Source organism: Bidens hawaiensis, unplaced genomic scaffold, assembly GCF_021521415.1.
Source record: "Bidens hawaiensis isolate Kalapana, Puna unplaced genomic scaffold, B.hawaiensis_p1.1 tig00037598_1, whole genome shotgun sequence".
Taxonomy (NCBI): domain Eukaryota; kingdom Viridiplantae; phylum Streptophyta; class Magnoliopsida; order Asterales; family Asteraceae; genus Bidens; species Bidens hawaiensis.
Window position 1 is genome coordinate 22308 of NW_027496562.1, and position 14862 is coordinate 37169.

At 34.4% G+C, this 14862-nt stretch overlaps 2 protein-coding genes across 2 annotated transcripts; both read right to left on the bottom strand.

Moving 5' to 3' along the window:
* Window positions 1-7332: 7332 nt before the first annotated feature.
* Window positions 7333-9222, bottom strand: LOC143589518 (uncharacterized). The gene is made up of 5 exons (XM_077070257.1): window positions 8911-9222; window positions 8665-8823; window positions 8487-8556; window positions 8049-8210; window positions 7333-7868 (listed from the first exon to the last, which is right to left on the bottom strand). Exons 1-5 carry the CDS (start codon window positions 9220-9222, stop codon window positions 7333-7335), a joined length of 1239 nt encoding a protein of 412 aa, XP_076926372.1.
* Window positions 9223-10144: 922 nt separating this feature from the next.
* LOC143589505 (protein NRT1/ PTR FAMILY 8.1-like) lies at window positions 10145-13265 on the bottom strand. The gene is made up of 4 exons (XM_077070248.1): window positions 13105-13265; window positions 12617-12834; window positions 11182-11735; window positions 10145-11080 (listed from the first exon to the last, which is right to left on the bottom strand). The coding sequence occupies exons 1-4, from the start codon at window positions 13244-13246 to the stop codon at window positions 10252-10254; spliced, it is 1743 nt and encodes a 580-aa protein (XP_076926363.1). The 5' UTR covers window positions 13247-13265; the 3' UTR covers window positions 10145-10251.
* Between the last annotated feature and the right edge of the window lie 1597 nt (window positions 13266-14862).

The following is a 14862-nucleotide window of genomic DNA, read 5'->3' on the forward strand; positions in this document are numbered from 1 at the left end:
TACATTTTTCATCCGTTAATTTGATATTTACATTACATATATATATGTGTAAAAATAAGTTTATTTGGGTTCTACCTGATTAATAACAGGTCAAGCTGGCAAAAGTAAAACCAATTAAAAAAAAATGAATGGGTGCAACTGTTTTAAAATTGTATAAGTTTACTAAAGTATTCACAACTTTCCTATACTTTGACAAAACCATTATTGTAATCAAATCTAGTAAATAAGTAAGTATAATTTACCAATAGATAAATTTCGGTCTTTACAAATGTTAAGATTTCTGTCTTTACAAATGTTAGAAAAATCTTGAAACAACTAATGGTAAATAGGTAAATAGGTAAATTAAGATACTGTGATTATTAAAGCAAAAATGGGTTGTTATTTATGCGAGGTAGAATGTTTTTAAATAAGAGGAAACCTTTATATAAATGAACCGAAAGCTAAGGAATTTAATGGATATTAATAGCACACTTTTCTTAATATCGAACCTTTTGAATTATTAGGCGTATGACATACCCCAACAGCTATCAGGTATGACCGTATTTGTTGAATGCATGTTCAGTCTTAAATACATATCATATGTTATTATGTAGAAGTAGGGGTACCCGTTCTTAATTTGGGTTTCATTTTGTACGAAAGAGGAAGACAAATCCCCAAATCCCTAATCGACGGGTCTGTAAATCGAATTCCCTTTTATTTTTCTGCTTACTTTTTATTTAAAAATAAACATTGGTCCAAATTTGTTGGGCTATGTAATTTGCTCCAGTTTGAACATGTAGTGTTTCATGAAGCCTCATTGATGCCCTGTTTTGGTTATGCCTAATTGGTGTTTTATTGTGTTTGTTTCTTCTAATTGTTTGATGATTTAATTTTGTTATTGTGGAATTCTTATTTCCGTATTATGGTGGCTTTGGAGATAGAAGTATTAAAGGAAACAACTGAGAACGAGAAGGTGGCTAAAACTACAAATAAATGTTTAGCGGCATTAAATTAATCGAGACCATGTTAAGTCCCATAACCATGTGATCAATAAGTAATATTTTTCATGGTACAAGAAAACAAAGTTTGTCTTTCATACCGATGATGAATGTAGATTTGAATATAACTTTAATGAAGGTAGTTTGTTGGTTTTAAAAGTTGATCAGTGAAAGAAATCGGCCATTTGTGTTTAAAACGCATGGCGGGATGAAAAGTTTGTTTTGGTAACTGTGAAAACAAGTTTGAATAGTTTAGTTTGATGTTTAGATGTTTTGCATTGATACTTATTGTTATGAATGTTGGTTGTTTGCTTTTAAATGCTTTGTCGTTATTCGATTTGGTGGTTTAGTTTTTTATTACATGAATTTTTATTTTATATAACTCTTATGATTGGTTTATTTGTTTTTGTTAATTTATACTACAAAGTTTACATAATGTCCAATTTCAACAAACTAGCATTATACTACAAAGTAAAAACAAACTATTGCATTTTTAGTAACAAAGGTGACTATATAAAGATTTCATTTTAGAACTTTGAAAAAACTTCTCATGTGGTAATTTGAATGGAGTAACGTAATATCTAATTTTTCTTCGCATAACATTTATTGTCAACTATACTACAATTTAAATTTGATGTAATAACATTTATTTTACCCGGCCCGTGTATTTTACGGGCACATAACCTAGTATAATATAAAGTCAAACCAATTATAGCCAAATTAATTTGTAGTTGGTGGCCATGAAGTCCTTTGTGTTCACTTTCTTCTTCATCCTTCTGTTTGTGTTCATTCTCACTTCCTATGCGGGAAGAGCCTCTGTTTGTGTTCATTCTCACTTCCTATGCGGGAAGAGCCTCTCTATTTCAGGCTCATGATTCAAAAGGTATGCTGTTTAATTTTATACATATAGATACATGCATATCCTTATATACAATAATATGTTTATGCATGTTTTATTTTATCATGTTACATTTTTTATGTATGAATATACCTGATCACTATATATAAAGCTTATCTACGATTCGACGATCAAATTGTTCAACGATGTAAGGCCCCGTTACCGGTAGCCCCACTTTAACGTTGGATTTACTCATAAACGCAGTTCTAAATACTTTTCCTGACAATACTTGCAATCTCCGAAGAGCGTTCGCGTACCATTAACATATCATACGTACATTATGCATACATCATAAATATTCATACACGCATCTTATCTTACATCATACATAGCAATCACGTCTTTAGCTACCACCTGACGGTACATGCAATATCCGAAGATCGTTCACGCACCGTCAAGCAATCATCATACATACATCATACAAGGCATACACTTACCACTTAAGGTAAGTGTATTAACTATCACATCGAGTATGCACACAGCCCCGAAAACATAACAAGGAAGTGGGGCTAGAAACTCACCTCAATGCGATTGCGTTCACCGTTTACGGTTAATCCCTTCTTGAGTTGTGCACGACTAACTGTATAATAATTATACGTTTCAGTAAACTATCACTACACATATCGTCTTTCTAGTTTAATTATTACCCTCAACGAACGGGGGTCCGGGGGCAGCGCCCCTGGCAGCGGGGTTCTAGGGGTGGCAGCCCCTAGCGGGGTCCAAGAGGCAGAGCCCCTGGCTGGGGTTAAGCTGCTAGGTCAGCTTGGAAAAATTTTATTTTTATTAACAGTTTTAACACATTTTCCATTAGCATTTTGAATCATTGAATAATATGCTACTTAAAAGTTCAAGGGCTTATTTGTAATTAAATCATTCTTTTCTAAGTCCAGAGACCATTCTGTCATTCTGTTAAACTTCTAATTCGTTACTTATCCTTAACGAACTGACTTGCCATGACGAACTGGTTCTTGTAACGAATTGGAACCTTTAACGAACTGGTTACTTACACGAATTGGACTTTTAACGAACTGGACTCTTAACGAATCAGTCCATGCAGCGAACCAGTCCAAGTAGCTAATTGCATCTTCTAATTCGTTATCTCCTTTAACGAACTGGTCATAACGAATCAAGGGTAATTCGTTACCCTTTTCCCTTAACGAATTGGATACGAACTACAGCTACTTCGTTAATCTTTCCTTGGCGAATCAGCTGGCGAATTACCTCTAATTCGCTAGTTATCCCTTAGCGAACTAGGGTTAGGTCAGATTTGTCAGAACATTCCCTGACAACCTCGTACACGTTTTTCCGGCGCCGCCTTTCCGGCGCCGCCATTGCCGGAAAACTCACCGGAAAAACGTATCTTCATCGTTTTACACCGTTTTTCATCGTTTTTCGTCCCGTTTGATCCAGATCTGAGCTAGGGTGACCACTAAGCTCATATTAGGTTCGGTTTATACCCGATTCCACCCGGATCTCATGACTTAAATGGTTTAACGGTGTCGGCTCGTCGTTTCATGATTATAACTAACGGATTTAAGCTCATACAACAAAATACTATCATACCTTGGGTCGGGATCCGTTTCCTCCTCGATATTTCGGCTAGAGAGAGACTAGAGAGAGAGAGAGCTTAAGTGTGTGTTTTGGTGGTGTATGGAATATGTGTGAAATGAGTAATAAATGGGTAATTAAGGTTTATATAATTATGGATCATGGGCTTAAGCCTATGGTCCTTTCATCTTTCTTTCATAATCCAAGTCCATAACCCATATCCATTTAACCCAACACTAGCCCAACTCCTAATAACCCATACTTTCATTTATTAACCGAAACCTGAAAAACGGGATGGTCGATATCAGCCATTGGTAATTTATCATCGAAGAATATGTCAACAATTAGTTATAGAAAAAAATGAAATGTTTAAAAGTATGTTTTATAGGATTTTACTTTTGCATGTATATGATTTTCGTATATTTTACGAAGTATGAAACATCAAAACTGAAAAATGAAAAATCAAATAAATTTGACTTATTTTTGTTTCAACAAAATTATTTGCTCATGATAAATAAAAAGGGGCATGCTACTATGCTAGTTTGTGTGTTTAGCTATATTTTTTTAATGCATTATTTACGGTAACAAACTTAATTAACAATTGTAACCTATTTTGTGAAAAAAAATTAAACTAGCGAGATCGAAAATAAATTACGAGGTAAATCAAATGGTCATGTACACAAATCTTATGCCCGTTTTAAACCCGTGAAACTTTTAAAAGTAATTCTAAACTCGTCATATACCCTAATAAGACGGGTATTACCCGTTCTCAATATTTAAGGTTTTCCTATCGGATTTGAGTTTCATTGTCACCTCTACATAAAACTTATTAAATTTTAACCTTTTTTACATAGTAATAACTTTAAAACCTCTAGTTTTTAATTTGGTTTATGTGAATTTTAATTTACTTGATTTGACACTACTTGTAAAATATAGGTACCTTCATTTATATATCTTTTCAATAAATAGTATTACTTCTTCTAGACGCGGTTTCAACTTTTGTGGTTAAACGTTTTGTGTTAAACAACTTGTGTTTAACACGACACCTTTAACATGATTATTTAACACGGCACATTTAATTAGACATGCCATTTCAACTTTAGTGGTCTAGGGCTCCCAAAACGTGTCGTGTTAAACAACTTGTGTTGACACGACACATTTAAACACAATTACTCAACATGGCACGTAATTAGACACGCCGTTTACATAATTAACTACCATGAATGATAACACACGATTATTGGCATGATTAACATAACATGGTAACTAAATAATAAGATATAACTAACATGATATAATTAAAAACTATTTATGATACATATAATTATTTACAAAATTATAAAGCCACATCGTTTTGACAAACAAGTCTAATTACGTACCCGTAAATGACGCGTGATTAAATACCGTAATGATGAATTGAGTATAGCAACTTGGATTAATCTTGGAATTGCGATGTCACTATCAGATTAAACTATCTGAGGGTACACTCAATGCTTAATCGGATTAGACCAAGATTTACTTGAGAAACAGAATTTTGATATTGATAATCTTGTGAGAAAACCTTGTACCAAATTTGTGATGATCATAAGAGAATTTTTTGTTGTGTCTGCTGTTTGTCTACGGTTATCTTTCAAACCATCATACACCATGATATTATGTATTGATCACAAAACAAATGGACCCTAAAGGATCATTAACAAACTTGGCCCATATCCAATTAATATAAAAGGCCCAATTCAATAAATATGAATTAAAACCAATTAACTATAAGACATGGCCCAACCGACAAACACAAATATTAGTATTAAACGAGCCTGCACTCCCGCATCTCCTAACCCGTTAATAAATAATAATATTTACTAGATCATCAAGTTAATCCAATATTACTAAAATCATGTTGATAACACTAAAATTACCAACATTCCTCCCCCATTTTAGCGATATCCATGATTAACTTAAACATCCTCACAATAACACAAACACATGCATAAATGAAAATGTCCTGTGGATTGAATTTTCATTTTAGTATTTACGCGTTACAAATATTAGAATAACAAGGGTGTCACTATGGATTGAACCCATGTTATCCATTTTTAATAGATGTAGGTAAATACACATGCGTTTACAAATCAAATTCACTTGACACAATGTTTTACTAATCTGTGTCCTAATCCTTCAAAGAATATATCAAAGCTCAAGTCTAAAGCTTCTTGAAGCAACTAAACTTCATACTCTTATAGGTAGTTCACTCTTCTTGCACCTGCATTGCAATTTATCAATGAACTATTAAGAAGTTATACTTCAACCTCCTTTATCTTGCAGTCCAAACACATACCTTGGGATGATTGTATTAATGTGTTTCAATATCTTTATGACAAGCTTGCCTCATTGAATTCAGCACCTAACGTTGTATTAGATGGGAATTGGGTGTCTTGACATAAGATATTTAAATGGACTTTAAACCCATCCCCTTAGCTGATTTATTCACGAGATCTCTTCCTAACCCTTTTGTTAGATGATCACCTAAATTAAGCTCAGATCTTGCAAATTCTACGGATATCACACCATTCATGATTAATTCTCTAATCATACTATGTCTAACACCCAAGTGTCTAGATTTCCCATTATACACTTGGCTATATGCTTTAGCCAATGTAGCTGCACTATCACACCTGATAGAGATTGGTGATATCGGTTTTGACCACAATGGAATCTCAAAGATTAAGTTTCTGAGCCATTCAGCTTCTTTGCCGGCTGCTGCTAAAGCTACAAATTCAGATTCCATTGTCGAATTTGTGATGCAAGTCTGCTTCTTTGAAGACCACCACCAAGTAGGAATACCCACCCACTAGTGGAAGAATGATCTTCCATATTCGTTATCCAGCTTGCATCAGAATACCCTTCTAATACCGAAGGAAAATCTGAATAACACAAACCATAATTCATAGTTCCTTTCAAGTATTTAAGCAGTCTGTTCACTACTTGCCAATAATCATAGCATACATCAAGCATCCAATGACCTTTGAATATTCTAATTGCGACACTGAATCACCTGAATTGGTCATCAACCTAACATTTGGATCTATAGGAGTGCTAACAGGAGAACAATTAAAATGATTAAATTTCTTCAACACTTTCTCAATGTAATAAGATTGTGTCATGGTTATACCATTGTTACTCCTTTTAATCCTTATACCAAGGATCACATATGCCTCCCCTATATCCTTCATTTCAAAATTAGAAGACAACAATTTCTTTGTCTTATCAACCTGATCTTGGTCAGTACCAAAGATCAACATGTCATCCACATATAAGCAAATGATAACTCCTTTACCAGAGGAATCAAATCTACTGTAGACACACTTATCAGCTTGGTTTAAAAGAAACCCATTAGATAAGATCACTTCATCAAATTTTTGATGCCACTGTTTAGGTGCTTGTTTCAAACCATAAAATGATTTAACAAGTTTACACACTTTGTGTTCCTGACCAGGTAATACAAAACCCTCGGGTTGTTTCATGTATACCTCCTCTTCCAATTCACCATTCAAGAAAGCAGTTTTCACATCCATTTGGTGAATGATTAAGTTATGAATTGAAGCAAGAGCTATAAGAAGTCTTATAGTGGAAATTCTTGCAACCGGAGCATATGTATCAAAGAAATCAATTCCTTCTTTTTGCCTAAAACCTTGGATAACCAATCTGGCTTTAAACTTGTCTATGCTTCCATCAACTTTCATCTTTCTCTTAAAGATCCATTTGCATCCCAATGGTTTGCAACCAGGAGGTAATTCAGTCAATTTCCATGTATTATTATGCATGATAGAATCCATCTCATCTTGGATGGCCTCTTTCCAGAAAGCAACATCCCTAGAAGCCATTGCTTCATTATATGTCTTAGGATCCTCCTTAATATTGATATTGATATTCAACCTCATTTCTCGTCCCTTCTACTAAATAAAGATGAAAGTCAGAGCCAAAAGACTTAGGCTTTTTGGTTCTAGTTTTCCTAGGTTCGTTAGGTATATCTATACTGCCATTCCCGTCAGATGCCTTCTCAACAGGATTAGAAATCCCACCTTGAAAATTCTGAATGACGTCTCTAGGTCTAGGTATAGAAGTGAATCTATTTTCATCAAAGATAGCATCCCTAAACTCAATGACAGTGTTCACAGAAACTGAATCATTAGGTTCTAATACATAGAACCTATAAGCTTTTGAATTTTCTGCATAGCCTATGAAAATGCAGTCTATTCCCTTTTCACCCAAATTCTTTATCTTGGGTTCAGTAAGACGTACAACAGCCCTACACCTCCAAACTTTCAAGTTTGGAGGTTTCTTTTTCCATAACTCATAAGGAGTTATTTTATTCTTTTTATTGGGAGTTCTATTTAATAAATAACATGCTGTAAGCATAGCTTCTCCCCAGAACCCATCACTCAAACCTGAGTAAGATAATAAAGAATTTACCATTTCTTTCAAGGTTCTATTTTTCCTTTCAGCCACACCATTTTGTTCTGGTGTATATGGTGCTGTGGCCTGATGTATTATTCCAGTTGATTGAAAATATACTGGATCATAATACTCCCCTCCTCGATCAGTTCAAAGAGTTTTAATAAAATCACCATGAAGCAATTCAACTTCTTGCTTATAAACCTTGAATTTATCAAGTGCTTCATCTTTAGCATGTACAAGATATACGTAACAATATCTTGTTGCATCATCAATATAAGTAACAACATATTTCTTATTACCAAGTGAGGGTGTATCATGATAGTTACATAAGTCTGAATGAACAAGTTCTAATAACTTAGAATTTCTTTTAACATTTTTAAATGGTTTTCTTGTAATCTTTGTTAATTTACAAGTATGACATTTATTTTTATTCATATTAAAAGCAGGTATTAAACTCATCTTAGACATTTCTTTCATTCTAAAATAATTCACATGACCTAATCTAGCATGCCATAAATTAGAAACATAATCTACCCTGCTTTCAGATGATGATACCATACAAATAGATTCAATAGCAAATGGAACATTAATATTAAGTTTAAACATACCATTACACAAATATCCAAATCCAAAAAATGTTCCATGTCGAGATAATATAAACTTATCCGACTCACTAACCTGTTTAAAACCATAGTTATTTAAAACAATTCCAGACAGAAGATTCTTTCGAATCCCTGGAACGTACAACACACTATCCAACAACAAATGTTTTCCAGATGTAAATACAAGCCTGACTTTCCCGATTCCTTTGATAGGTTCGGTTGCTACATTTCCCATTCTAAGGACAGATCCATCTTCAATTGGTTCAAAAGTTTCAAACCATTTCAGATCTTTGCATACGTGACTCGTAGCACCCGAGTCTACCCACCATGCAAGCATGTCATCCTGTACATAAAAGGATTCAGAAATAAATGATACACAATTCTCTACAGAATTGTTTTTAAGAACCATTTAACTTTTTGAGTCCAAAACCAAACTCAAAGACCGAGTTCCATTTATTTCACAACCCAATGGGTTTTTTCCTACTTGTACACATCCAGTTGGTTGATTACCAGGACTATGGTCCATCAACCCCATGTGAGTACCATAAACAGTTTCGTTATTAACTTTGTTTGGGTCTTTCGACTCACTAGGACCTGCCTCATCAAACCCGTTTCCACCCGCAAATTTAATTCGACAATCAGACTTTAAATGTCCCCATTTTCCACATCCCCAACAAGACTTAGTCTTCTTTTTAGGATAATCATGATCCCGGTTAAACTTTCGTTTATTTCCGATTACCATAATTAATTTTGAAAATAATTGAACCCAATATCAATAACCAGAAACAACAGATTAGAAACTAATGCACAATCACAAATTACTATATTATTTACTATAATATATCAATCCGTTACTTTCTAGATAATATCCATAGGATTTTTTTTTTCTATAACCAAATCATTATATTTCCGAAACAGTGAACAAATATTAACAAAGGAATTATTTATTCAACACTAATTGCAATTTGATTTACCCCAAATCCAATATGCGATCACTATTTTCCAATCAGCGCTATTAAAATAGTTTAATCTTTGTTGCATAAATAGAATTAACGTACCCGTAAATGACGCGTGATTGAATACCGTAATGATGAATTGAGTATAGCAACTTGGATTAATCTTGGAATCGTGATGTCACTATCAGATTAAACTATCTGAGGGTACACTCAATGCTTAATCGGATTAGACCAAGATTTACTTGAGAAACAGAATTTTGATATTGATAATCTTGTGAGAAAACCTTGTACCAAATTTGTGATGATCATAAGAGAATTTTTTGTTGTGTCTGCTGTTTGTCTACGGTTATCTTTCAAACCATCATACACCATGATATTATGTATTGATCACAAAACAAATGGACCCTAAAGGATCATTAACAAACTTGGCCCATATCCAATTAATATAAAAGGCCCAATTCAATAAATATGAATTAAAACCAATTAACTATAGGACATGGCCCAACCGACAAACACAAATATTAGTATTAAACGAGCCTGCACTCCCGCATCTCCTAACCCGTTAATAAATAATAATATTTACTAGATCATCAAGTTAATCCAATATTACTAAAATCATGTTGATAACACTAAAATTACCAACAAGGTGTGTGATAAAACATGATGTATTTTATGAATTAAATATGCATTCAACTACAAATCCTATAATCCATTTATATAACATTAAACTCACCAACCAACAGAGACATAATCTTCATCATAAACTAAAACCAAACATCAAACAAAGTCGAACAATCTTTGCACGACCGCGCCTTTTAATGAAGAGTCCCAACCGCCCGTTTATAGGTATACCACTTAGCCACAACAAGATAAGCCCCCAAATTCACCACACTCAAAGCACTCAAAAGCCAGAAAAAATTCTGCAACTGCCCGCGGTTCAAATTATCCGGTATCCACCCGGGCTTCCCCCCTTTGGTACTAACCGACATCACAATCGTCACCAGCAAAGAACTCAAATAATTCCCCAAAGAAACCGTTGTAAGCGATAAAGCCGAACACAGACTCCTCATAGAATCCGGCGCTTGATCATAAAAAAACTCCAGTTGACCAATAAACGTAAAAACTTCAGCACAACCGATCAAAAAATACTGCGGGACCTGCCAGAATATCGACATTGGCATATGCTCGAGATCATAATAATTGTTTCTCCTGACAATTCCGAGCCGGACGACTTCAAGAATCCCGGCTGCTAGCATTGCGAAGATTGATATGACTAAACCAGTGCCCATTCGTTGGAGCTGAGTGAGGCCCGATTTGTGGCCCGTGTATTTGCGGGCCAGGGGTACGAGGGCCCGGTCGTAGACTGGGACCCAAAAGATGACACTTAAAGTGTCGAATATGCTGAGTGATGCGGGTGGGATTGGAAAGTTGTTGATTGTTATGTCCATGAATGAACCTTGGAGGACGAATAGGTTGCTCATTTGACTGTAGACGCAGCTGAAGATGATACCCGTGGCCCATATTGGAAGTAGTCGGATGATGGATTTGAACTCCTCGACTTGGGTTACGGTGCAAAGACGCCACGGGTTGATGGGTCCTTTGGCGTGGTCCGATTGTAACTCTATAGCGGCTTTGTCCAAAAAACTACAAAAATAATAATAATAATAATAATAATAATAATAATAATAAATTGGCTCGTTATCAAACAGATACATGAATGGACCCGTATTAAAATTAATGTTTACCTGAAATCTTCGGTGTGATCAAGTTTACGGCTTCCCACAATCGCAGACTTGGTATCCTCGGTCTCATAAAAAACCGTCTTATCATCTGGCACGTGAACCCTACGTTTCCTCCACGCAGCGACAACAACCTGACAAATACGGGTCAACGGGCTCCCACCAGGTCTCTGGCTCCGGTACAACCGAGTTCCTGAAAAGAACGATGCAACCGCAACCGCCATGGCTACAGCCGGGATACCAAACCCCCAACCCCACCCCACATTATCTTGTATCCACACAAGAAGAGATGAAGCAATTAATGCACCAATATTAATTGAGAAATAAAACCAATTAAAGAAAGAACTCTTGTGCTTCTTTTCCACCTCATCTGCATCATCAAACTGATCTGCACCGTAGGATGAGACACACGGTTTGATACCGCCCGTTGCCAGGGCGACAAGATAAAGTGCTAAGAATGTGACTCCAATTGTTGTACCGGTGCCATGGCAATTTTCATCTGAGATGCACTTGGGCTTTAATCCGGGAATAGATGCTGATAATGTCAATAAACTCATACCCTGGATAACAAAATCAAATATATAAATGTTAGATTTCGCAAAATGGGCGGGTTGGGTAGCAGCTTGAAACAAGTTGATTTTTTATTCGGGTTCAACATGTTGTGAGACGAGTTAGGCAGACCATTTAATGATATTTTGTCCCTTCTTTTGGCTTTTTTTAAGCAAATATATATACAACCCAAGCATGAGCCACGATTAGCTCGCTGTTTGGCGCTTTTAGATTAAAGCCCAAATTTTAAAATTTATACTATAAACCAAATTTTAATAGATATAAGTTATAAATTCTGCATTAAAAAAATATCACCTTTTGTTTTTATATACATCAATATGTGTAACTATACAAAATTTAAAAAGGTAAATTAAACGAGCTGGCTCAAGCTTTTTTATGAAGCATTTCAATTCATTGAGATAAACTTTGAGCACGAGCCCGAGCACAACCTGGCTCAGGTCGACTCGTTAACAACAATAATCTTGATCATAGAATAGCTTTCTAGAAATATGGACACTTTTTGCAACCAAGCAGGTGGTTAAGATAAACGAGCCGAGCTAGCTCGTTTAACTTCGAGCCCAAGCCCGATCCCACCTTGACTTGACTCGTTTACACCCACATCTTGAACATAATTAAGTTTCCAGAAAAATGGATGCTTTTTTAGTAACCAAACACACCCTACGCTTTTGAAAACACTTTGGGCGACTTCGACCCGTTTGACCATTCCATTATATTTATAGCATTTAACTGCTTGAGCAGTTGAATGGTAAAATGCAAGCATTCAAGTGTCGAGTACCTTTATTTTAAATTCAATTAATATAACTAAATACGTAAGTACTTATACAAATATCTATAAACAAACCAGCCATTAAAAAAAAATCTACAAACATACCAAAACATAGATGATTGAGAAGATTGCAATGGTCCAGTATCTGCCAAGATAAGAGTCCGCAAGAAACGCCCCTAATAACGGTGTGATATAACACGTTCCCGACCAATTCGAAAGGTTTTTTGAGGCAGTAGCACTATGCTGATGAAGGTTGTTTTTGAAATAAAGTAACAAATTTGTACTCATCCCGTAATAAGCCAATCTTTCACAACACTCATTTCCTGTTTATAAGTTAAAACCAAACCATCAAAAACTGACCAATTATGACTTGTAAGAGTCAAATGAGTTGGTTTTTAACTTCGAAACTAACATTAAATAACTCATCTATCATACAAACAAAATTATATATAGTGAGTTAGTAACATGTAATAAAACTGTTAGAATATAAATCTTTTCAAGATTAAAAATTTCTCTTATGTGTGCCAAATAAGGATATGAATAGTAAATACTAACAGGTTTGACTTTCTAAAAGTCAAAGGTGCAGGATTTACCAAGAATAAAAGGGCAGGCCTTCCATGTTCCTGTAGTCTTCCTGTTAGCAGGGTTGTTTTTGTAATCAACTGTTCCATCTTTAGTGTATGTGTCATCTTCTGTATCAACCTTCATATTGGTTGTGTTTACAATTTCTGCCATTATTGGACCAATCTTATCCCTTCAAACTGGCTACTTTAAAGTTTAAACCATTAAATACTGCAAATTTATGGGAAATATGTATCAGAATTAACAACAAAAAAAAAAAGAAAAACTGATGTAAAAACTAATGGAATTGGCACCAGGTATTGAACACGATCACGATCGTTAATTTGGCTAACACCCAAACACGTATGTTATATTATTGAAAAACTTCACAAAACTCAATTACAATCTCTAACCCCAAAGCACGGTTATTTATACTCTAACCTATCACGTTTAGACTACAACTAGGATTGCTAAATAATATGACATAATAATATACTAACAATTAAATCTAAGCACATTTAAATGTTTATAATTATCCACTCCTTAAATCTTGCTACTTAACCTTGCATGCCAAGTAACGCACTTGAAATGAAATTCCCAACAAAAACAAGTAATTCCACTATCCTACAAAATTACAAAATCTTGAATTTGAATTTATGGTTTTGTAAAACATTTGACTAAATTCATAATAATCACTTTACAGAATAATATTAAATCCAACCACCCACCAAAATGGACCTAAAAACACTAAAAAAAACAAATCTTGTGATCAGTTTTGATGAATATAAAATATATAATTTTGACCTGCAATTCTTGTTAAAGAAAGAAGCTTGGTTGCAATTTTGCAATAAATAATAATAATAATAATATCAAACAAACTGTTATGAAACTGAATTATACCCAGAAAAATCTTGAAATCTATCAAAATTTTAGGTTTTTACAAACACCCAGAGCTCAAAATCAAGAACCCTTTTCAAGAAAATGAAAATAAATAAGAAAAATATGAAGTTTATAGTGAAATGGAGTACCTGAATTAATGGGTGTTTTAGTTAACACTTAACAGAGGGGCTAAAAGAGTGGAAATAAATGAGCAAATGCGTTGAAACAATTGTGTATTTAAAAAGAAGGCTTCACTTCATTAGTCACACTGGATGATAATGAGGAATCTAAGTGCGTAGGCCAAAAGATTCAAAACAAATTATTGATCCATGGGCCCCACTTCTTTTCTTTATTTTCTTTCGTTTTTGTCTTCTATTAAAAATGTTACTCTTACTTTGCTCTACGTAAATAAGTCTAAATTGTTGATCCATAGGTCCCACTTACTAATGATACATGGTAAACATGGTTACTTATCTTATCTAATACTTGAAGTTTATCTATCACGCAATTATAGTTTTGATAACGAACATACATTGGATAAGTAAGTTATTTTGCTAAAACGATATGTGCTTGGATTTTAAATATTACTAAATTTTTATTCGCGTGTCCAAGTTGATGTATTGACACGTTTTCTAATTCGTGGCATATTCAAGCTCATGTGTTTGACACGCTTTCGAGTTCGTATCATATTTAGGTATTTGTAGAATCTGACCCACAAACATAATCCCTTTTAACACCAAAAAGAGTAAATTAGTAGCATCTTATTGTCGGTCATGCTTTTTAATTGTTTCTTTGTGATGTTTCGCCAATACCTTTGAAAGAGCACATGTTTTTACCTATAATATTGTGTAGTTGGAAATATGGGTAATGTAGTATCGGTGTCAAGTATTCCCAAACAAATGTGTTTTGTG